Source organism: Harpia harpyja, chromosome Z (assembly GCF_026419915.1).
Source record: "Harpia harpyja isolate bHarHar1 chromosome Z, bHarHar1 primary haplotype, whole genome shotgun sequence".
In the NCBI taxonomy this organism is placed as follows: Eukaryota; Metazoa; Chordata; class Aves; order Accipitriformes; family Accipitridae; genus Harpia; species Harpia harpyja.
In genome coordinates, this window is record NC_068969.1 from 79,628,431 (window position 1) to 79,652,658 (window position 24,228).

General features: G+C 39.6%; 1 protein-coding gene and 1 long non-coding RNA gene across 6 annotated transcripts in view; one reads left to right on the forward strand and one right to left on the reverse strand.

Moving 5' to 3' along the window:
* Nucleotides 1–15,569, forward strand: part of LOC128136559 (uncharacterized) — a 38,817-nt gene extending 23,248 nt beyond the window's left edge. The window contains exons 2-5 of the long non-coding RNA XR_008233408.1: nucleotides 4,456–4,531; nucleotides 6,782–6,863; nucleotides 8,424–8,493; nucleotides 14,942–15,569. This is a non-coding gene — a long non-coding RNA (uncharacterized LOC128136559). The remainder of the gene's footprint in view (nucleotides 1–4,455; nucleotides 4,532–6,781; nucleotides 6,864–8,423; nucleotides 8,494–14,941) is intronic.
* The window catches only part of ADAMTSL1 (ADAMTS like 1), a 474,745-nt gene that overhangs the window by 62,774 nt on the left and 387,743 nt on the right, over nucleotides 1–24,228 (reverse strand). For all 5 annotated transcript variants that reach the window (XM_052776382.1, XM_052776381.1, XM_052776383.1 and 2 more), the window contains 2 exons: nucleotides 16,896–17,197; nucleotides 11,854–11,983 (listed from right to left, as the gene is read on the reverse strand). In XM_052776382.1, the coding sequence (XP_052632342.1) occupies nucleotides 11,854–11,983; nucleotides 16,896–17,197 (432 nt within the window). The remainder of the gene's footprint in view (nucleotides 1–11,853; nucleotides 11,984–16,895; nucleotides 17,198–24,228) is intronic.

Consider the following 24,228-nt stretch of genomic DNA (forward strand, 5'->3'; position numbering starts at 1 on the left):
AGCATTCTCGCACCCCCATACTCAGTCTGGAAAAAAGTAAATGATGTAGGTAGAACTTGAAAAATGTACAGTCTTTAGCGAAAGCACTATGGAGCCAACAGCTTTGGATCAGTCCCTATATGCACAGTATATATGGTAAAAAACGAAGCCTTCTAAGCTGTTAGGTGTTACAAGTAAAGAATATTTTCTAGAGATATACGATTTCATCCTGACAGAATCCCTTCAAGCACTGCCAAGAAAATTTAACACTGTACAGGAAAAGTAAACACCCTTCTACACAAAGACCTCCCAAACTAGTTCTAAAAAAATGAAATTATTGTCATATTTCTGTGGTTAAACCATATGAAAGTGATACAAAAGAACTCTTCTTATTTCTAAAATAAACATTCATCAGTGTGGAGAGACGTTTGCCTGGAATCATCTTACTTAACATCTGACACCTGCCTGCATAGAGACATCCCTCAATGCACAACGGCTGGGTGGCAGCTGTGTATATGTGCATGCAACAGACTAAGTAAATCACATACTATGTCAATACTGGCTTCCTCTTGTCCTCTGTCAACCTGTGTGTCCTCCATTGGACCCTGCAGACTAAGAAGTCTACTTGGAGCCCATACATCTCCCTTCATTTTCTGTTATTGATCTGGAGTTAAGTTTGTGGCAAATCTTCCTGTTTCATAGGTGTGAAAGGCTTTCCTGAGACTCCTTTAGCATATTTGTCTTGGGTTGAGTCAGTATCCCCAGGTCTTAAATACCATCCAGAATGTGATCTTAAACATTGGTCAGCAGAGAGAGTTACTATCAATCCTGTTTGGGTAGCATACTTTCCTGCAGTGAAGTGTCAGGATTGAGATGAGGACTCCCAGGTCAGTTCCTGGCTTTATAGTCAAACTAGTCTCAAAGAAAGGGCATAAAATCTAAGAATTTAACTACAACTGATTTTTCATTCAGCTGTTAAATCACTCACAGTAAAATCAGACTGCTCCTTTGAAATGAAGTGTGAGAGCTAAGACCTCCACTTAGGTGTTTAAACATGGACCTGAGTCTCTAGGAAGTGATCTTCCTACTGGTAGGGTTCAGTTCGTCTTAGAGAGAACATTACAAATATACATACAGTACACACACACCTCAGAGGAAAGCTGAGATTTAACTAAACTTTGAAAAAGTTAATACTTGATTAAGAAATAAAAGTGAAAAGGCAAAGTACTTCTAAATTAGCAGCAGCAGCAGCAACGGAAAAATAATTCATGCTTAGTTGTTGTTCAGTGCCAGCCTGTCAAAATCTGTTGTTGAGTATCACCAACATGACAAGGGAGCTGAACAGGCAGGGAAGGTTTCAGCAGATTGTTGTGCACAAGGGAGAGTGAGGTACTTTTCTTCAAAAACCATCTTCCTTGCAAGTGAAGGGAGTCCATTAAAGAGATGTCTATGCAGCCAACACATGCAAGCAGATCAAAGGCTCAATGAGAATGCTCTGGGAGCTGACAGAAGTGGCCTGCATTCACTCTGTAGACTTATCGGTATCAATTAATATTGCAGCTCATTATAGCTGAATGTGGTGGGAGCCAATATTTATGTAACAGAGCCAAATAGAGGAAAACAGAGGAGGAACTCAAAAGTCAGAGAAGAACAGAGGGTAAATGGAGTATGCGACAACTCTACAAATGGCAATTTTGGTTGCTGGAGTAACCTTCTGACATGCTTCAAGCAATAAATATAAGATTCCTTACAGTAAAAAAGTCTTGATGTCCCTTGAGTTGAAGGCAGTGGACATCATCAATTAAGGCAGGTCAGAAAAGAGCTTTTGTGTTTTTCTGCCAACCCTTTGAACAGTGTGAGGTTGTCTAGTTGGTCTTTTGGGGGACTACTGCAGATGCAGAATGTTTGAACCATAGAGGAACACGAAAAGACAACTTCAGGTAAGTGAACTGGTTTGGCAAAGAATTGGTTTGAATGATTAGCAGACATACTGGCTACTGAAAAGTACCTCACAAGAGACTTTTACCCTGTATAACTGTGGCACTGAGATAAATGATAGCAATGGCTGTCTTTGATATAGCTACACAGATCAGATTAGGCTTGATAGAGAAATGAGTACCAGTTTTTGTCCCAAGTTTAGATTTGGGCTCATGCGTAAAGCAGCACTTCTAACAAGGAGGTTGCTCAATATTTTATGGGAGATACAATGAAAATAGGTCCTTGGTAGCCCCTTTCAAAAATGAAGAAAAGAAACAGTTGAGGAACAGAGTGAATTAATGTAAAGGTGGAAAGGTGGTGAAGAAGCAATATAGGGCAGTTTGAGGAATGGGACAGAAATTGCACAAATTGCACTTGTAATGGCAGATGGCAGAAACTGAATGAGTAGTGCAGGAAGGAACTCACAGATGGGGAGCTACAGCAGAGCAGGATAATACCCCTTGCCCTAAACCTACATCGAAGTAATGCAAAAACATAAGAACCTCTAATTTATGAAATAAATTGTGCACATAAGTCTATGAAGCACTCTCATACGGTTCTTCTGCAAATAAGCAGAGGGACAGTTTAACTCCCTGCTGCCCGTGACAGAGCTGCTTTATGTTGAATACTCTCTGACTCTTTTCACACTGGTGCTCTCCATGCCGGACTGGCTCATAAGCCAACACCTTTTCTTGGGTCTAACTTTATGCTATATGGAAAAAGTTAAAAAACAGCTGTTCCTGAAGGAGAAATCAACAAGCTTACAGGCACCAGAAGACAAACAAACAAAAAAAGCTCAGCAGGTGAGAAAGATGTGCAATGAACTGACTATTTGTAATGTGAAGTACATCTGAAATGAAACATTTAAAAAATGAGACATTTGAAAATGCATGTAGATAGCATGGAAGGAATATATAAGAAACCTGACTTCACAACCTGTAAGATCAATATTCATGAACATGTGGTTTCGTCCCACAGAGTAACAAGACTCCCCTAAAATTTAAGGATGCCTTTGCTGAAATGATCAGTGCAGGAAAGAAGTAAAGGTGTCGTCACTGGATTGAATGGACAAAGAAAGCAGAATAATGAATGAAACAGTGTTCAGATAACAGTGAGTGGGCTTAAGTAATTCTCTAGCAAGTCCAAGTTTTATGAGCAGTACTGCCACAAAACCAGCAGATAACATGAGCTTCTTGCTGACCTGGCTGGCAGCATTGCAGGGATAATATTTTCATTAGGATGAACTGTTCCTGAACTATTTCGCCAGTGCAGAAGGTACAAACACTTTGTCTCTCAAAATCAGGCATACAAGGCTTCTCTCCAGTTTTTAAGTAGGGTGAGGGGAGAACTTAGTTGAACTTAGCTATATATATCTATATGGTGCTGTGACTGAAACTGGGAAACTCCCAATGCCTCCTTATGTTTGAGTTCCCTTCAATGCCCTTCTTGCAACATATTGTTAGTAAGGTAGTTCAAGAATTTTGTTCCAAGGGCACATCCAGATCTAATATTTCTTTTTTACTTTCCCCTTTGAGATGCTGAAACTGTGACTGATAATCTATTTAGTAACTTACTTACTCACTCTTCTGCAACAAAAGATGTTTTTCCTCACATTGACATGCAGAGATCCAAACATGCAGAGGCTCTTGACACAGAGTGAGGAGGCTCTAAACTCATGTTACACCCATAAATAACCAAAACAAGCATAGTAAAATATTCAGATTCATGGAAGTATCAACCAAGATCTCATTCTGACTCAAAAAAGGAAAAGTTATTACATTCAAAGTGATGATGTCAGAAAAGTTACTATGTATATAGGCAAACTTGTACTAAACCATTTCATATCTCCATCCTAATAGTTATATCAATATAGGTTTGAGTGCAGAATCCACAGACTACAGAATGCCGACTTAATACACTTCTCTAACTTTTCCTGAGTGAGAAACTGGCTTCTTGGATCTTGGAGAAAATTACTTTAGATAGTACAGATTGCTTCCTTGTGGGAAGGGGAATGAACTTGTCTGACGTATCTGAACACCTTTGTTGAGATCAGAAACCACAACAATGTAGCTATTATAATTAAAAAAAAAAACAAACAAGCCAACCCCAAACCTCCATCCAATATAGTTATAACAATACAAATCTGTGGATCCATTGGTTCTTAATTAAATGCATTGCTGTTCACCTCTGTGTGAGTAGTTAAAGTCTTTCCCAAGGCTGTGAATGACTAAGATCTACTAGCAGCTGGTTACAGTGTGGAATACATCATCTTAGTCATATTTCTAATGGGTAACTGCACAGCACAAACTCTACTCCATCAGTGAGACCTTCAATGGTTAACAGCATTAGCAGAGAGGCCAGAGGAATGGAGATTACATAATTGAAGATAGAAACGTTCATGGACACAAAACAGGAGGGTTTGCTGTGCTTCTGCAGATGTGACAGACCAACTTGACAGATACAGAACTCTTTGTTTAATCAGTCTGTCTCCTTCTATAGGTACTTAATTCACTCCAAATTGAATGGAAAGGAAGGTGCCTCCTCCATCTATTTCATGTGTGAATCTTTCTCATGTGTAAGTATGGCACAGAACTGTACAGTACATTTTCAGCAGTTAGGGCCATATTTTTATTCTCCTTTTACATACTTTATCGTTTCATCTGTAAAGGTTTATTGGTTTGAAAGTATTGGATATTCCTCAGACTACTGCTATAATAAGTTACTTCAACAGTACTGTAAATGGAAGATATAATGGTGCTCTTAGTTTCACCCCTTTTTAAAGGAAGTGATGACACATAGTAAAATCAACCATTTATAAGACCCTGTAGCTTATTTCACAGGTTAATGCTGCAGTGAAAATGTTAATCCTGGCCATTATGCTACAAAATATTTGACTTAACTTCATAGTTGGCACAAGAGCAAAGACATGCTCTTTATCGTCACTGTTGGGAAAGCTCTCCTTTGGGAGTGAAATCCTGCTGTTGACATAGTAAATTAAGAAAACTGAGAATAAATTTAGAGAAAAAAAAAAGAATTAGAAGTTAACATAAGAAATGCTGAAGTGAGAGCATATTTGTTCAAAATACTGAAAAATATCAAGTGGTAGTGAATATCAAGTTCTGGTTAGCACAGGCATTAGAGAAGGGTGGAGAGAAGTGAACTGTATTAAGGTGACTAAAACTGGAAAACTAACAGTGCCAGGAAAAAAAAAAAAGAGAAATTGTCCTCTGCAGAGGGACTCACTAAGTCCCCACCATGACTTTAAGCTCATATTCATCACAAGCCAAGCTATAAAAAACCTGTGGTAGGGCATGGTGAGATTGTTTCAACACCATGGTGTACTAACTTGGTGAAACTTGTGACCTGGAGGTTTGTGTAGAGGAAAATAAAGTATCTAAGTATATAGGATTCTGTATAAGAAGTGTGATCTACCATTCTTTGAAGTAAGAAAGAAATATGGTGTACATTATCAAAAACAGTATTTATAATTGCGATCTAATATTTTATGAACATAATAGTCCCAACAGAATATAAGCTGAAATGGAGGAAAACGTCTGTGAGTGAAATCCTATCTAATGAAGGAACCATCATATTATTTAAAAAGCAAAATGGCTGGGGAAGAGGTCTGAAATTTTAAACTAGAAGAGCTGGAGGCAGTATGTGATGGAGACTCCAGAGCTGCTCCACTGACCCTGGTAACTTGCAAGTTGCTTTGCTTCACATTTAGATGTGACACACATGGCTGAAAAGGACCACTCCCTGTGGGTCCCCTTGGTGACTTCACTGTAACTGCTGTTGAGTAAGAGATACCAAGGAGCATGCAGTTACTGCTCCACCACAGGCAATGCATCCAGTGAGAAAGCGGAAGAGTGGGCTGTCAGACACATCTTGGACAATCTGTTAACAACTGGAGAGGGTACAAAGGGGGAGATTATATTATAAAAAAGGGGAGAGAAAGATAAATGTTTTAGGTCACAGATTAATACATTTTAAGGCCAGGGTGTTATTACAGTACTGCAAGGTAGGCATGCAGGTTGTGCAGGTATGGCATAACTGAGCTGCCTAGGGACAGCAGCCTATTAAGATGTCTTTGTACAGTCCCATCTTTAGCAAAGTAAACCTAGACAAAAAATGGGATTATGATTCTCTCACTGAGCCCATGACTTCTGTTTTAGCTGTGTCTCAACCTAAAGGCTTCAAATAAGGGTGAATTTATCTTGTCTGACAGCATATTCCTTCTAATGTCTGATTCTCCAATCTACTCCATTAATGGTTCAAGCTGTGGCCCATGATCCTAGGAGGCTCTGTGGGCTACATCTTAAGAGGCTGTCAAAGATATTCTCAATGCACTTCAGTTCAAAATAGACTGAAATACATCCCAGTTAAAGAAATTCTGAGGTTTGTGAGGTGTTGAAAATCTTTCTGTGGCACAAAGAGACAGTAACACCATCATTGCCTCAATAATGCTAATTCTAACTTACACCTCTGAGAAAAGACTGCAACAAATCAAGAACTGGTATCTACTGCAGTACAGCCTTACTGGCAGGATCTGTAGACTTGCAAATCTTTTAACCTTTTTCATGAGCTAGACAGATGCTCTAATATTTCACCTGAGCAATGCAAAATACATATGCATTGACACCCTCCCACACACAGAGGTCACCTTTAACGGATTAGGGAAAGCTCTGGCCTTTCCACACACATTCAATTCATTTCAGATTGCTGATGGGAGCACATCATACACTAAGTCTGACCTACCAGCAACCTAATGCCTCACGTCTCCAAATACATCGAAAAACATGTTGATTTTTTTTCTCCTTTATAGTTTGACTTCATCTGGGAAGTGAAACAGAGCAAAACAGATGGACAATACTGCATTCACCAAATTAACATTAAAATAATAACAGGTAATTTATTGCACAAACACAAACCAAGCAGATGCAGGAGAAAAAAAGGAAGAAAAGGACGAGAAAAAGAAGATACTGTGCAATGAGCTAGATCCTAGCCTAACTCAGGCTATCTTGACTCTTCAGTCAGGTATCAGGATGACTGTTTCCTACCTTTTCTTGCTAATAACAGAGGCTTGAAGGAGTAAAGGGTGAGTGTTAGGGTGAAATCTTATGCTATTCCTAGAACTGTCTGCTTTTTCCTCACTGATTTTTGAGGGTTTGTAGCATTCAGCTGTTCTTTGTTCTGCAGGAATAAAAGTTCAGTTTTGAAAATACACAAGAACAAAGCTGTAGAAATTGCCTGGAATTTCCTCCATTTTCAGCCATCTGGCTTTCATTGCTTTGCTTCTCTCACCAGTCCTCCATACATGTTTACCAAATTTTTTCAACATGCATTGACCCAGCTATTGAGCAGTTATAATTAATAACACAGTTACAACATTCTCTTCCACCCATTTGGTAGACTCTGTTGGCTCACCACGAGGTGCTCATGCTGTTGCTGTTATAAACAAGAGCAATTATATCTGATTAGATGATGACTGCCGCTGTATTTTGGGTTGGGGAGACTGAGGAAAAGACACATTTTGGATGCGAGTCATTTTGTTGTTGAAAACAGTAAAGCCGACATTAAAACAAGGTTTTTCTGATTGTTTCTGGAGTAATTTACTATGCAAACACAGCAATTAGCAAATCTGAGTGATCTTCCCTTTCATGTTTTGAGCTTAGAGAAGAAAATTCTAGACATTGAACATTCTGCATTTACTTCTGGGAAGGCTGTGCTCTGGTCAAGTACTGCTATGTAATTTTGGAAGTGATATAGCTTGATTGACACAAATTAAGTAACTGAATGACTGAATTAAAATTATCATAGTCTTCATTCCTCTCTTTCCTGGAGAAAGCACGTTGGGTCTCCCAGTACATTAAAACAGGCTATATCATTTTCATAGAAATATCAAACAAGGGCATACCAAGTTAATGATATGAAATTTTACTCTGTACCTACTGTGCTGCAAATCAGTTATTAGGTCCCAACTTAGCAATCAGCTCCACAGCATTTCACTAATTCTTAGTTCAGTGCAAAATGGGAATTTTTGTTATATTGTTTTCCAGGAGAAAGGGACTGGGCTCTTTTTCTGCTATTGTTCTTGAAGTGATAAGCAAAAAACTCGCAACAAAGTCTGAAACCACAGGAAACTCAGCTGCTTTGGGGTTTGAATATGGATGAAATCCTCCAATTTTTGTGTGCAAGTCTTCCTGGTTCTTCTTTCTTCTGTAAGAATTTTAAGCATGAGATTTTGCTGACTCCATAGAGCTATGAATATTTGAAGACAGATTTCTATGGTTTAGTTCTGTCTCTCTTCAATGGACTCAGAATAGTAATGTGCTAAAATATTAAGCCAGAATTTCAATGGAAATTATAAAGATCTCAGTTGCTATACAAACACCATAACCTTTCAGTGTTTTCATAAATTGGAAGTATTGCCAGTATATTCTAGTTTTTACTATATTTTGTTCCAGGAGAGACGACAGCAATGAAGAATAGAAGAGGATGAGGATGTCACAGACTAATTTCAAGGTGAAGCATGAAGTGAGTAATGAAGTCTTCCAGTTTATCCACATTTATTCTCAGCAGGGAGCAAAAAGAACAGCAACAGTGAAGATCCCTTTAGCATCATTCTTCTTAAGTGTCCAAAAAGAATGATGAAACAAAACCAGAATGAAATTACTCTTCACTGACTACTTCTACAGTATCTGTCTTGAGGTGTATGCCTTCTGACCCTCCAGAAAGGCTGACAAGATTCTGTGGTTCAATGCTTTTGTTTATCTGTATTAAACGAGGTAAACCAATTATTGACCAAGAGAGGCTTATATGACTAGCCCTTTGAGAGGCTACAGAGAATGCTACATGTAACCAAAAGTGCCTGCAGCAGAAGCAACACTGAGCTTGGAAGTTGTAATTTTTAAATGTTCTTCCTCTTAAGCTAAACAGGATCTTGAACTGTATTAAATTTAGACATACACATTAAATTCTAAGCATGCCGGGCTGTTTCGGTTCAAGAAACATCACTGGAATAATTTCTCTAAATATATTAGGAAGGAATTTTCTTTCTCTTGGGCAAGACTTCTCAACTTTTTCTTCATGCTGTGGACAGCATTCCCTTGTCTACTGAGACATTCGTCTCAGTTGCCTTTTCAGCAGACTGTCTCCTTTACCCACCACAACTGCATGCTCCAACAGTCACTTACACATCAAGGACATTCTAGAAAAGTGGTTTTTATATTTTTAGCTTCTTTTAATGCACTTTAGCAGCTGGAAAACAGAGAGAAGAGCCAACACTGTGAGACCAGCTAGCTTTCTCTATAAGCTGTCAGTGAAAGCTCTGGGAAATATCAATGGTTCACAGATTGCATTTTGGGAACTTCTGTATGTTCACAGGCACAGTGTATTACAAGTTTTGGACTTGTCAGTCAATAGCAGTACCTTCATCAGCATTCACAAGAACAGGATTTTAGCCTAAATTTCCATCAGATTCCTGGATCAAGATATCTTGAATTAGAATCCTGAAGCATTTTCTGATTAAAACAAAGAGAAACTCCTAAAGCCTTTTTTTTTCTTTTCTTTTCTTTTTTTTTTTTTTTTTGGTCCTGTGTTCTCTTTGGAAGTCTTAAGACTGTTGGAATTAATGATTATAAAGCAATAATCTTTATACACTAAATACTATCAGTTTAATTAATATACCATTGTGTTTAATACAGTGGCATTAGCAGATGCAGCACTTCAGAAGCTTGCAGGAATTAAGAAGTTATCCTGTCACAGCCTGCCTGGGAGACATATCAACTTTCCTTCCTGCCCCTCTTTCCATTAGCCATGCTGCCTGCTGTCTGCAGCCCTCAGTTTTAGGCCTCCGTGGTCTTACCAAAGGAGCCATTTTGCAGAACTTGTGCTGTTCTTCATCCTGTGCCACTTAAATCTCTGCAGACAGGCAATTTCCTCCAGACTGTGGGGACTGAAGGGACAGAGGTATATACAGGGAAGGGAGTCATTTCCCCTTTTCTCAGTTGCAGACCTAGGGGTGGATGAAAGCTTCTTAATCTCCCCTTGCTGCCTCATTCCCCTTTCAGCTTTGCTTCACAGCCTGATTCTCACCTACAGTACAATCATCTTGTAATCCATGGAGTGAACTACTTGCCCAAGGTTACTTTAAACTAGCTCAGCTCCGGTAGCAAGGTTACCACAGTGGTATGGATTATCACACAGACTAATTCAAAAAGTATTCACCCAATTTCTCAGACTACTTTTGTAACGGAACTCACATAAATACTGGCCTACATGAGCATGCCTTATTTTTTCTCTACCAGTGAATATTTATTTTCCATCTCAGAATTGATGGGTGGTCAATCCCCTACCATGCACTCTCAGCTCCAGTGATGCTGCTACCTTTCAATTACAGTGAGATTTCCACATACAAATTTATTTTCAAGCATTAGTATAATATTTGTGTGTTATTGCCAGTAATACAGACAATTTATCAAAATCAGGTTTGCAATATCCTCATAAGCAATTCTTGTAACGCTTTGGTGAAACGTGTCATTTGGCTCTGCTTCTCACTGACTCAAAATCCTGATCATCCAATCAAACCATTATTTCTGTCTTTATGATTCTTGGGTGCTGGCCATATTTGATGCCATATTTGATTTTTAATGTGAACCTTCTCCATGTACCCAAAATCTACTAATATTCATAACAATATGCCTCTGTATAGCCTGTCATATAAATGCTGTCATATAAAGCATACATGTACCTACCAATATACTCTCTAAGGAATATCTACCACCCGGACAGCACTGAGTGTTTTAAATAGTCCAAAGTTATAAATCAATGTGTTTCAGATCTGCTGCACTACCAGAAGAGAGTAAATGCACCTCTGGTGCTGGGAATAAAGACAATATGTATGCAGTACATCTTGAAGTCCTGACAGGCCCAGGTCTATTTAAATAAACCATGGGAACCTCATGACAGCTATTTTCTGTTGTGGAGGGTACAGATGTGAATTTCTGCACACAAATACCTGCTATTTTTAGGGTCAGGATTGTGGAAGCTGCCTGAGCCCAGGGAGAAACAGGTTCTGCAAAGCCTTTTGTGGGAGGTTGGAGAAGTCTCCTTAAACTTTACACAGCTCTGGGTAAAGTTAAGCCAATCCATAAACTGTGTGCCTCCAGGACCTGAGTGGGCAAGCGGCCTGAAGTTTGCCCTTTGGTTTTACCATCACTTTGCACTTCCCGGTCAATAAGACTGTGATGTGGTGTGAAGAGGCTGTTAGCCCCTGCAGTCTGAGAAAGACCATGTGTGAGGCAGTGCACACCTCCAGACCAAAAGGCCATTGAGTCTGCAGTCATGACTTACTTAAAATCCTTTACTTCATACTGCTAGTCTTGTTAAAATGGCTCTGGGCAACATACTGGACTACAATCATGCACACTTGTGTATTTGTTTTGCTTTTGTTATGGATTTCTCAAAATCCATTAAACGATGTCTGGACAAGATGAAAGAGCCCTGGCTCAGGTATCCTCACCTGCAATAACAACACCAACCTGGCTGTGCCAATCCGCTACCTTATGCAGCAGCAGAGTTTTACTCACGCACATCACCTCTGCTCAATTCACGTCAGTTAAAAGGAGTTCCAGGAGGAGTGACACAGATCTGCTGCGCCCAGGCAGCTGAGTCTGTGGTACTGCAACCTGGGGAGCCATCTCATAGTCTTGTTTGCATGTTTTACTCCTGTATTTCAGCAGTCATTTCAGCACGCCCAGTTCCAAGCATCCCTGGCTCTGAACATCTCAGATTGATGGGCAGCTTGAAGATCAGTTTCTCAACTTCATCAGTGATCACATCTCTCTTAAATCTGGAAAGAAACATATGCCTGGCGGTAAGATGTAAGAAGCCTACCTTGGGGGGCAGGGGTCCAGGCTACAGGCTTTCAGCAGCTGTGGAGGACGGCGGCTGGTTACACACAGTGTCTCGTCCGCAGTCTCCCTGGTTTGTTTGTTCAGGCAGGTCACCACAGCCTCCTGGACACCTGCACACAACAACACATCGTCACAGCCAGCTTTCCGTACCTGGAGGGGCAGCCGAGGGCAGAGATGGGCCCAGCGGGGCTGTGTTGGGGCTGCAGCGTGTGGGGAAGCACAGCCACACACCCAGGGCTGCCACCTCAGGGGCCGCAACCCTGGCTGCAGAGAGGGAGGAGGTTGCTTCCCGCACGGCAGTGAGGTGTTTGCTGTCCACATCGAAGTGCTCTGCCTGACGGTCTTTGAGGAGTACAGCATGAATGTCTACCAAAGGGGGATGTTTCTTGGCACAGTGTATCTGACTGAGTACGGAAAATTGCTGTTCCTTTTCTCCCTTCCACTGGGAAAAGCCTTCATCTGTAACTCTTGCAATTGTCCTGGCACAGTCATATATTGCTTACTGCACCTTTTGTATTCTGTTCCCCAGCCACCTGGGAGATGGCCTGATCAAAACACTGAGTGGGATGCTGGGCTTTTACTTGGCCTTGCTTTCAGTCTCACTATGTGTCTCAGCTGCAGTGAAAAGTTCGTAGGTTCATTCACCACTTACTTACCTTCCCTGGACAGAAAATTGTCCAGTGCTCTCTAGTGACTCATCCTTTCACTGTGAGTGCAATGAGGCTGTTTATTTGCCAGTCAAACAGGCTAAGGTGTGAAAATGGCCTTGACTTCAGCATGCTGTATTTTAAGCAACAGTATGATTGCTATACTTGCAAAAATAAAGTAAACCAAGGTCAGACAATTCAGCTGCTCTCAGTTACTCTTCTGCATCCACAGACCTGCACCTAAACCGAAGATGCAAATCTGCAGGGTGTATCTGAGAGCTGGGACAGAACAAGGGTAGCTGTTGGGATTGAGAGAGAAGCCGGAAGATTCGGCGATTATGTTTTAACTCAGGAAATCCTTGGTGATACCAAATTCCTTATGTACTCTTAGGCATACCAGTTACTTTGTCATGCTATTCCTAAGAGTAAGGTAGGAATATTACAGGTTTTTTAGGTCACAAGGTTAGAAAGCTAGAAAATCAGGGATTGCAACACTACATACCACAGGAAAGAGTACTTGGTGAGAGTACTACTTCTTCCCCAGGGGGTCTGAGGATAATAATTGGCCTGAACTTCCTAAAAATCTAATCCACAGTGGTTCAAACAAAGTGGAAGTATGCTTTTTACATTCATCCCTACTTCCTGAGTTAGGAAAAGATTAGCTGAACTCATAACAATTGCATCATCTTCTCAAACCCAATAATTAGTTTTCCAAAATATCTCACAATGTTTTGAAGACACCAATGTTTAAAGAAAAACATAGTGTTGGAAGAGCTTGAACAGCTCCAGGAGTAGTGTAACAGAACTGACAATACCTTTTACTGTTTCTAATGCCAGAGCACATGTTGTTAGGCAAACAATAATATCATTATTCAACAGGACCAAAGTGCTGCAACTCATCATAGTTCCTGTACTCCTGAAATTATTCATGGATTCATTCCCCTTATTCTCAGTAGAGGCTGAGGAGCGGCCCACAGCAAAGTGGCATGTTGAGCAATTTTTGGGTCTTATGTGTGCAAGCCAGTTCAGGGCACGCCTATGACTCAAGGATAGGCAGTGTCTCCACTGTACTCAAGTTGCTGAAAAGAAGAAAGAAATTTGACATTTTTGGATGTGGACATCAACATCAAATTACCAAAGTCCCTGAAGTCAGCCAACATTGTTGTGGGTTTCCTTCTTTGCAAGGTGGCCCTGTATTTTCAAGCCATTTTGCTATTCAAGGAATCTCCTGAAAGACTTAAAGTAAGTTGTAAAAAGGATAGCCCACTGAAAGAATAAAACAAATGGTAGTGATTTATTTCTAGGAAAGGAAACCAATTAAATATTTATACATAAACAATATGTTCTCTACCCGGTCATGTTCAGTATCTTTCCAGCTCAGTCATTCTTCTGTTCAGCATGTTATCATATTGTGTACAGCAAACGGAGGCACGTGGATTCCCCAGGACAGACTGCTCCTGGCAGCAGAACAGAGGTGGCTCTCTACCTGATGGGAAATGTCACTATGTTCAAGTTACTTGTGTCTACTTTGCATTGATCATTTGCGCAGGCCTGACAGCAATCTGATGAAGCCAGGAGAGAAGGACTGCTAATCCACAGGTATGGAAACCAGGAAAGTACTCTTCTTAACTCTGTGGAAAGAAACCACCGAGTCCTGCCACATGCTGGTGACATCATTCAGTTTGCTAGGGATACAGCTTGCTTACCATCTATATATGTTGGATGTTTTTCTTTTCAGATCAAAATTTTGTAAACTGCTCCACAGCTTCAGTTTCTCTGTTCTGAAGTGTGTCACTAATGAGCTCTTGACTAATGGTTATCAATTACCTTAACACTTCTGCATTGCCTGTTTCAGTGCTGACTATCCAAAAGTGATTGACTGCAAGGTCTTGAATTCAGCCTTTTCTCCATTTTTCAGACTGATGGTTTTGTTTTATCAAATTCATATAGCTAAGCTCTGATACTGCTGCTCTTCACTCTTCAGTATTCAACGTACCCCAAGCCTCCCAATAAGTTCATTCCCCATGCTTATTCCTGTCACCTAAGTAATCTCTGATTGTATTTCCAATAATTTTAGTCTATCCCACCAGCCTTCTACTCTGCTCATTATAATTTCCTTACAGAGGTCCTTACAACTTTTTACCTTTTAAAGGTACTGCTAGAACTGGTAATCTTGCCTGACATGCTGTCAGGGTATTGAAGTAAAAGGCTCCTGCCTGAATTTAACAAGTCTGTGGTTGCTAGACTATGTATTGACACAGTTTCTGGCTCTAATACTAAGTGACTTAAAAAAAAAAAAAAATCTGGCTTGTTCCAGCAGCAAACAAATGTGCTCAGAATCCCTTTCTTCGGCTTATCCTAGAATTTCGCACTGCGTATATCTCAGCATACTGATAACATCTGCTGCTCTGTTTTTGATAGGTCAGTTCGGCAAATGGTTATAAGCTTTAAATTGAAGATCGATCATTGAACGTTTAGAGAATATAGAGACTTTTGGTTATCCGTCAGAAGTTCCACGTAACAGAGATAATTAAAAAAAAGTATATGAACTTCAGGATGTTTATTTGCCAAGTAACTGAATTCTAGACACTATTTACTGCATGATATTACCAGAACAAAAAGCTGTCTGTTTTAAAATTGCTTCCCCTGAAAAAAATAAATCAGTTCTCAATAGGAAATCACAGTATAAAAGAGTGTAAGGGTGGGACATGAATCTAGGCAGTTTAAGTTCACTTTCAAAATACCATCAAATGAGATTTTCTGTGTTTATATCTACCAGAATAGAATAATTGTTACATGATATCTGATGACAGCTCTGGGAAATACAGCCACTAACGGCAGACTAAATGACTAACTAATTCCTTCTGGCTGCTACTTCTGGGAGGTGAAAGGTTACTTCTGCATCTATCCAATTTCTTCTCTTGAGACTCCAAAACCAATAAAATTAGTTTGACCGGTCTTGCACCTATGGCTACAAAAATATCTGACTTAGCATCTGCTAATCTGGGAAATTAGGAGTTGATGTCAGACAAAAAGAAATCTTGGCTAACAATTTCTGCAGACAATTGAAAGAGATTAAATTTATAAAGAAAAATGTCTCTGTCATATCAGTCTGAGTTATATTTGAAAACTCAAACATAGTCACTATATTCAAAGAAATATATGAATCCTTTTCAAGAGGATATTTCTAGAAGCTATTCAGGTTTCTGTATGCACAGTGTGACAAATTGTTACTACTTGCTAGTAGTCTCGATATATGACAGATACTCCTGTAAAGTCAGTGTTCATCACTTAGCATACACTAGTGTCATATTTTTATGTAGGAAACAAAGTAATAGTGGCAATGGTCTGACAACTCTCTGTGAACTGCTCTAAACACTGACTACCATCTGCAAGCTAAAAGTAAGCATAGAAAACCTTTGCATTATTTTCTACTAACTGTGTTTTTTAAGTTTGTAACTGATTACTGGTGAATCTGTACAGATCACACTATTAACCATTCATAAAGTGCTGAATGGTTTCCAGTTCTACAGTATCTATTCTGTATTTATGTATAGTAATCCTTTTTTAAATAGCCTGAAACTTGTAATGTAAAAAGACAGCAGCTGGAGAAGTCTAGGTTTAATTTAAAAAATACTGGAGTGGACATATGTCCCAGAACTAGCTAGACAAAATGGTGGGAAAAAAGGATATCAGAGAACTGTGCATTAATAGCCTATAACATGTGGAACCTGAGACCTTGATTAACTTTGAGAAACTCCAAGTGCCAAGCCTGCTAGCTTCAGACAATCACACCATTAATGGCTTTTTACCATATGTTTTCTTTTGCACTGGGATCGGAGCTAATGTCTCATAGTGATAGGAGTTAGGCAACTGGCTGGGCCCTTAGAATATCAATAATTTAATGCATCTGCTATGGGAGAACAATTTACTTCCACATGTTTATACTTGCACAGTACAAATCAAGAGAGAAAAACTAAAAATGACACATGATTCTTAGCCTGTATCACCAGACCACTTTAACATTCAGTCTCTTTGCGTGAGTGCCTTTTGACTGATCAGCTGATACAGGGAAACAGAAATATGTAATACATTGATCACTCTTGGTGACAGCCTAAGCATGGAGCCTTAAAGTCCTAGACTAAAATATGTTGTGCGCATGGTTTTTTTTCACAGTTTTCATCCATGCCTTTTCAAATACAGTTGGACTTGATGATCTTATGGTTGGACTCTGTAATCTTAAAGGTATCTTCCAACCTAAATTATTCTATGTTTCTAAATAGCTGTAGCAAAGCAGTGTGTCCATGGGTGTTAACTGTAAAGCATACATTTCAAGAGCGAAAGCAAATCCATCACAGAAACACTTTGCACTTACCTCCTCCACAGGACTCTGAACACTCCGTAAAGCCCTCATACTCCCAGTCATACAGCTCATCAAACTCCTGTAAGCTGCCATACAGCAGCTCAGTTTCCTCTGGGGTATGTTCGGCTGCGTCCCCACTGCAGGGACCACTGTAACAAGCTCTCTGAGACACAGGTTTGGGACCTTCACATTCATCGATGGGCAAGTCAGCCACAGACTGAGAGAAAGAGAGGAGCACTTGACATTTCACAAGCCGCACCTGGCTGCCCACTCCACAGGTGACACTACAGGTGGACCAAGCCTCAGGAATAAACCTGTGAAAGGAAGAAAGCAAGGCACATTATGTCTACAAACCACCAGGCAAGCAAGTATAGTCCTGTGCAGGCCAAACTGTGTTTAATGAGAAAAAAATGCTTCTCCTCATCATAGGGCTATTATGAAATACCCATAAGAGCCATGACATATTGTTGACAACTCAATGGCAACAGTGGAAGGGCTCTCAAGTACTCATGTGGACTGTCTCTTTATATCCAGAAAGAAAGACACACGCTTAGAGCACCTGCCTTGATCCTAAAATGTCTCAGTGCAAGCCATCCTACAGTCTCCCAATGTGCATCATGATCCCACTAGCTACTTTTTGCTAGTATTCAACCTAGATCACCTTTGCCTTAGTTGATACCACAATTATATCACTAGTAAGTATTGAACAGGCTGCTGTTATCAGCTAGTTGCAGTATTACAGGGAAAATAACTTCAATCATTGTTGCTGTATTGCGGTAACCATTTTTACGCCATAATTTGAAGCCATAAAAAAGATAAAGAGCCCACCATATCTTTAGCTTTCCCTCCTGCCCCCCCCCAGTACATTTAATTTCCCTTCTCGTTAAAAAAAAGTGTTCCATTGCTATTCTCAACAATGGAATAATTTCTCAGTTTTTCTGTGCTGTCACCAGTTTTTCAACATCTTAAAAAAAAATCAGTGCTGGAAATTGGCCTAGCATTTTACTCTAACATCAAGCAGAAGAGTCACATTCAACTCCATACCACATCATTACCACCTTGTTTAAATGTAACACACCTTGTTTTGCTGGGCTCATGTTGATCTATGCTCATTCGTAAATCTTTCTGGAAACAATGGTTCCAGGGTACTCCATGACCTGTGTTACTTATGGTTAGACACCTGATGTTGGTGGTATTAAAGCACTGCAGTAATGAATCCTGGTTACAGTGTGGTTCAGATAGCTTTGTCTGACCGTCTTGTCTTCTCTATTGGCCATTCTGCCAAGCTTGCTGCCATGGGCAAATTCCAAGACAGTGGTTTTGGTATACTTCAAGGGCTAGAACAGAAGAGTGAGTAGTTGGATCTGGCACTGATCCCTTAAGAACCTCACAGGAACAATCCCTATTGATAACACTGTCTCATTAACAATAAGTGTTTGGGATCTGTCGGCTCCTTCAAACTCAGCACGTTTTCCTTTACTAATATTTTTGAGTGTTAATCTAATGAACTGAAAGCTTTGTGTGATAGAGTCAACTGCCTGACAGAAATTTAGGTCTTTCAGCACCTAATCATAGGCATTAGCAAAATTTGTCAAATAAATCAGAGTTTACGGGATGTTATTTTTGATGAAAACAGGCTGCCACTGACAGTATTCCTCTCCTTTTGGTCTTTGTTTAGATAGGCCACAACAGACTTGGACAGCTTTGCCCAGGGCTGAAGGCAACACACACTTCTGTCTCTTCTATGGTCTAGGGCTACTTGGGGCTATAGGAAACTCATTTCTCACATTGAGAATCCCATGAACAGTCTGATAGGAAGAAAAAGGAAATTTAGTTTTGTGATCTGCATCTTTGAAAGTATTTTTATGCCCTTCTCTCTTCCATCCACCACCTTTCTGTAGTTGACAAAAAGACTTTCCCTTCACTCTGGGGTTAAAAAAAGGATCCAAAACCAAGAAGGGAACCTGGTGCACCCCCAGTGTGTATGTACCAGGATCCCTGACTGGAATAGCATTGTCTCCTAGAGCAGAGAGTGTGCATCTCTTTACCCACTCTTTGTGGGTATTTATAACATTGTGTTATAAACCTGATATCCACTGCTAGCACTATACACCTGAAGTAATAGAAAGGAAAGAAATGGATTGTATATATTATTGGAACATTTGAATGTTCCAATTTTATAATGCTGTTACAAAGACCACAAGATTTCTTCCTGGAGCAAAGCCTTTGAGAAACTAATGATGCAAAGTGATTCCACTCCCTATTCGGAGACATTTTATCTTAAAAAATTGGTCTAGTTTCAAAGATTATATCCTTCCTTTTCAAAGAATTATAGTCTTTAATAGTACAGGTGGGCCACTCATCTTGTCTTCTCTAAGACTGTTCAACTGCTACAATACTATTTTGATGTGGAAAATCTCCTGTCACAGATTAAACGGACCATGTCAGCCAATATGACTTAGATATTTTGATTAGTTTAAATGTATAGCTTCTTGATCTGACAAACTGAAGTTAGAAATTCTAATTAGGTTACAAAAAAAAGGCACTGGTCTTCATCAGAATCTGTCTTCCTTAACATTGTGAATTGTTGTGTAACTTTGCTTTGTTGAAGAGCTGCTGTATTCCAAACCAAACGGGATGATATTTTGCCAGGTATTAAAATTACTCATTTAGAAAAACAGAGGTAGTTCATATACTCAGAATAATTCTTTTACACATGATGTACATCACACATACAAACACAGGAACAAAAGAGACAGAGGACACAAAAGGGAAGTAAGAACATTATTAAAGCAGACTGGATCCTTTCTGCAATGAGGCTTGATCTATAAATGCCACATATTATATTATTTTACGCTAGTCAGCAACTCATAATGAAAACACTGGAATACCTTCAGGAAATTATATTTTATTCAGCTTTCTAGACCCAATTTCTACATTTTAAGTGATAAATTTGGAAGTGTAATTTAATTCTAATATAACTGTTGGCTGCTAAAGAGGGTGTTGGTAGAATGAAAAGAGTTGAAAGCTGAAAGAAAGGGGGGAAAACCCAAGAAAACCCTGCAAACAAAATCTCCCTGTAGGACTTGTTATTAGATACTGAACATTTATGTAATGTGAATGTATAATATAAATTTACAATGGTTCTGAATTTTCCATCATCCTAAACCCAGGAAATTACAAAGGCTTTCAGATATCTTTGTGTGGTCATTAATGATACATGTTGCCAAATTGTGATCATAAAACACAAAAAGTATGTGAATAATAAGCAGTCAGTTACATGGGTTTAAAGTTATTTGTTCTGCATATAGTGTACCTTCCACTGCACAGCGTTGTGCTTTTCTGTATGCTACCATCTGAGCCTTCTTTGAAAATGGAAGTAGTGGAATAGATTTACTGAGAAGTAGGATTTTTTAGAAAACAGGAAATGATAGAGGTGTTTCAGTTGTCATTGCATGTGGTTTAATTATATCCCACTGCAATAATAGTCCTTATAGTAACAACCCTCATAAGACAATGGCAATAACTAGTTCTAGAAATGCAGCAGTAGCAGCTGTCAGCCAGAACCCAACTGTGCTAATAGCTGTACAAATGAAAAATAAGTTGCCTCTTGCCTCGAAGAGTTTACATTATTTCATAGCTCTTAGCATAATTCTCAGTGATTAGCATGGTGCCATTGCATCAAAGATCAACTTCTTTTATTCCTCTGCACAACAAACATGACAATGCTTCTTTCTCAAAGGAAAAATACAGCAGTAAGTGTGTTCCGAGAGCTCTAATGAATATTTTAAAGAGGAGTCTTTTGCTCCTATGTTAGAGAGATCACTATAAGGTGGAGAAGTGAAAGCTGGAAGAAGGGAAAATCATGACCTTGTTTTGTTATGACTGACTTAACTGTGTCTGCTGCTACTCAGCTGCTGAAGCGCTGACTACATTACAGCACGCAGCTGTGGGAGAGCTGAAGGTTCCCTCCACCTGTCACCCCCCGCTAAATGGGCACCTCTATGGGCAGCAGTGCTCTCAAACTGGAAAAGAGAAAAGGTTGGAATGAAAGGTGGAAAACTCCAAACAAAACTGGGAGTTAAAAATGGATGTTCCTTATACACAAATGTCTATACTTGTTTCCTTGACTTGTGAGCACTTTAGTGGTGATGGACCAGGAACCTTTTCCCATTATACAAACACTCTTGCAAAATAGTGAGCTCTGGATTTAAAAAAGGCATTGTATTTTTCAGTGGTTTTTGTTAGCTGTTGAGCTTTCACAATTTGCACAAGATTGTGTTCAGCTGAAGGGACTATTGCACCATTTGTCATGTGCACATTAGCTGATGCTGGGCTGCATAATGTGTTCTAGAAATGGAGGAAAAAAAATGCAATGCCATTGACATCGATGGACTTCTGCAGGAGTCATTCAGATGTGGAACTAAGCTGGTTTTGGCTCATTGCTTTTGTAGTGTACTACAATCACTGAAAATATATTTTAAAGAAATTTTAATATGACAGCAAAACCAACTTACCGTGTTTGTATGTAAAGCACTTAATACAAAATATTGGTCAAACTGTGAAATACACAGCAGTCTAGCCTTCAGGCTGCACAACCAATGGACCTACAAATACAAGTGAACTGCAGCTGTCCACAGAATTTCATCCACACATGAACACTGGGTAGATACCACTTGCCTAACTCAATTTTGCAAGGATGATTTGCATTTATAGATATTTTTATTCACATTCAAACATGAGAATGCCCCTTTCAGACAACACTGTGTCTAGTGTTTTAAAAAAAAAATTCCTCTCTTTAAATTATATAAAGGGAAGGTATTTTAAACTCTGGCTTTTGCAGACTAAAATGTGCTACGCATTGATCACTTGCATATAAAGGCAGCAAAAGGGATGTCAAAATTTAAGTTGAGAACAGTGATGACAATGGCAGTACTTAGTCTTGGGATAATGATATTTTTTCCTTCAAACTCTGGGCACAGCTAAGGACTGGTATGTATTCCCCTCCATATAACAACTTATATGTAAATGGGGAAGTCAGAAGAAGAGAAACACAAAGACAAAGTCAATGCTTAATAATGGGAGACCTTCCACAGCAAGTCATAGTGGGTTCAGGGTGAGACCCATGGAGACACCTGCTGAGTTTTGTGAAGATCTCCAGACCACTTGATGTACATAGCCACAGCTCTTGTGTCTAGGACTTGGGTTCCTACAATGTGTGTTATGAAGAAAAAAAAAAAAAGTGTATATACAGACTGATGTCCATTGAGCTATGGAGAAAAATAGCTTATTTTCTTCACTGTCACCTAATTATGTATTGCCCTTAATTTTTATTGCTTAATGCTTTTTTTTTTAATCCATCAGTGGGTAGATCCATGGTTCAGACGAAGTCTGAGGTTTTGAGAATGGCACATACCAGTAAGACTGAGTGTTTAAAGGCACAGACACCTGTCTATTAAGGCATCTAATACTACCAGTGAAATAAAATGCTCAGTGGCTTGTTCAAAGGCTTAGAAATTTTATGTGATAGAACTGGGAACTGAGCTCAGACTTCCAGACTCTTTGCCTTGAGCTGAAATGCAAATCTGTCCTTTTTCTGCAGGAAAGGCCACCTTTCCATAGGTTTTAAGGTGTGAATAACACCACAGGATGCTCACACACAGCATGGGTAGCTGCTGGTGCCATTGTTCAGAGAAGTGAAACAGAGGTCATGACCACTTGTCAGTAAAATCTCAGGGCTCCATCTGTAAGAGTAATGGCACCAGAGCCAGCTGCATAGGTCCAATTCCAATCTGAGTGATTACAATCTGTCCCTCTATAGTTTCTCCTCAGTTTAGTTTGAACATGATCTTTTCCTTCAGCTTTGTGTCAAATCAGTCTATACCGTTGGTGCTCTCCATAAATTCACTGCTGCCTTTCTCCCCAGGGAAAGGTAACTGCTTCTGCCTTGTATAGATATTACACATAAATCCTAAGTAGTGGTGACCGTCTAAGGGGGTCCTTGAATGAACAGATAGAAATCATTACCTAATGTTAGGCTGCTGCACAGCTGATCTTCCCTATGACCAACCACATACATAGTTTAATTTTTTTGCCATTAGTTCTTAATATGGACAAGTTTCCCTAAACTTCCTTCTTCCTCTTCACTACATGACATCAAAGTGAACAAGCAACAGCCTAGCAGTTGATAGTATCTATGTCCTCACTACTTTTTTGGCAATCCAATAATCATATTTTTAAAGTAAAACATTTGTAAGATGTTTTAGAATTACTTATTAACCTGTGAATCAGGTACAAACATCATAATGGAAACTATTTAACAGGCAAAACCAAAATAAAATAGCTTATGTGTCTTTGGAAACATAAATACCTACTGAAAAGAAAGAAAGAGATATTGGGTGACTCTGCCACACTGGCCTCTCTGTCCATATCCAGTTCCCTGAGGGCTTTGGCCCCCTCCTTCCCCCTCCGATGCATGTCAGGAATTTCCTTTTGTTTTTTACTGAACTGGCCCCATCACTATGATGGTGCCATCTGGCATCCAGATATTATTGTTTGCCCTCTTCCTCCCCTCCTCCCAGCCCCCCCACTTTTTATGGCTAGCACCAGGGTTATTTATGGCAGTATGTTAAAAGCTGGGTATGGTGTTAACATACAAAAGCATTTTTCAAGAGTTAGAGACAGAAATCTTTTAAACAACCCTTCACCACCCATAAACCCAATCTCATTATACATAGAAAAACCCATGCTTTTTTAATCACGACTGCTGCTCTTTCTGGCTCTGGCTGCCATGCTGTGCTGGTGTAATGAGCTCCAGTAAAAGAGGTCAGACAGAAAGATACTGTGGCTTCTCTCTCAGATAACATACTTCTAAAGCCTGGTGAATGGTCCTTTCAGAGATGGACAGCAATAGCAGAACAATATGTATGACAACACAGGACAGCAAGGACTCCTCACCTTAAACATTTGTCCTAACAAAGATTACAATACTTTCTTACAAACCTAGAGTATTTCATAGTAGTTCTGTCAGCAATTAATATTTAATTGACCCCATCTAGGGGCGCAGCAGGTCAGACAACACACACATAACTATCCCTCTAGACTTCAAGTGGCTGAACTAGTTATGATTAATTCTTTGAGCAGCAGAACTGATGAAGACCAATTTAACATGGATTTATATTTGAAGACTGAATGCCCAAGTGGATTCTCTGGTATCTCTTAAGGATCAAATCCCCCTAGAAACCTTTCTAACTGGGGAATTGTAGGGTGTCAGTTTTCTACCTAGTCATTTAGTTCAGTGAAATGTGGAAAATACTACCACTGAATTTCATGGTGAATATCAAGC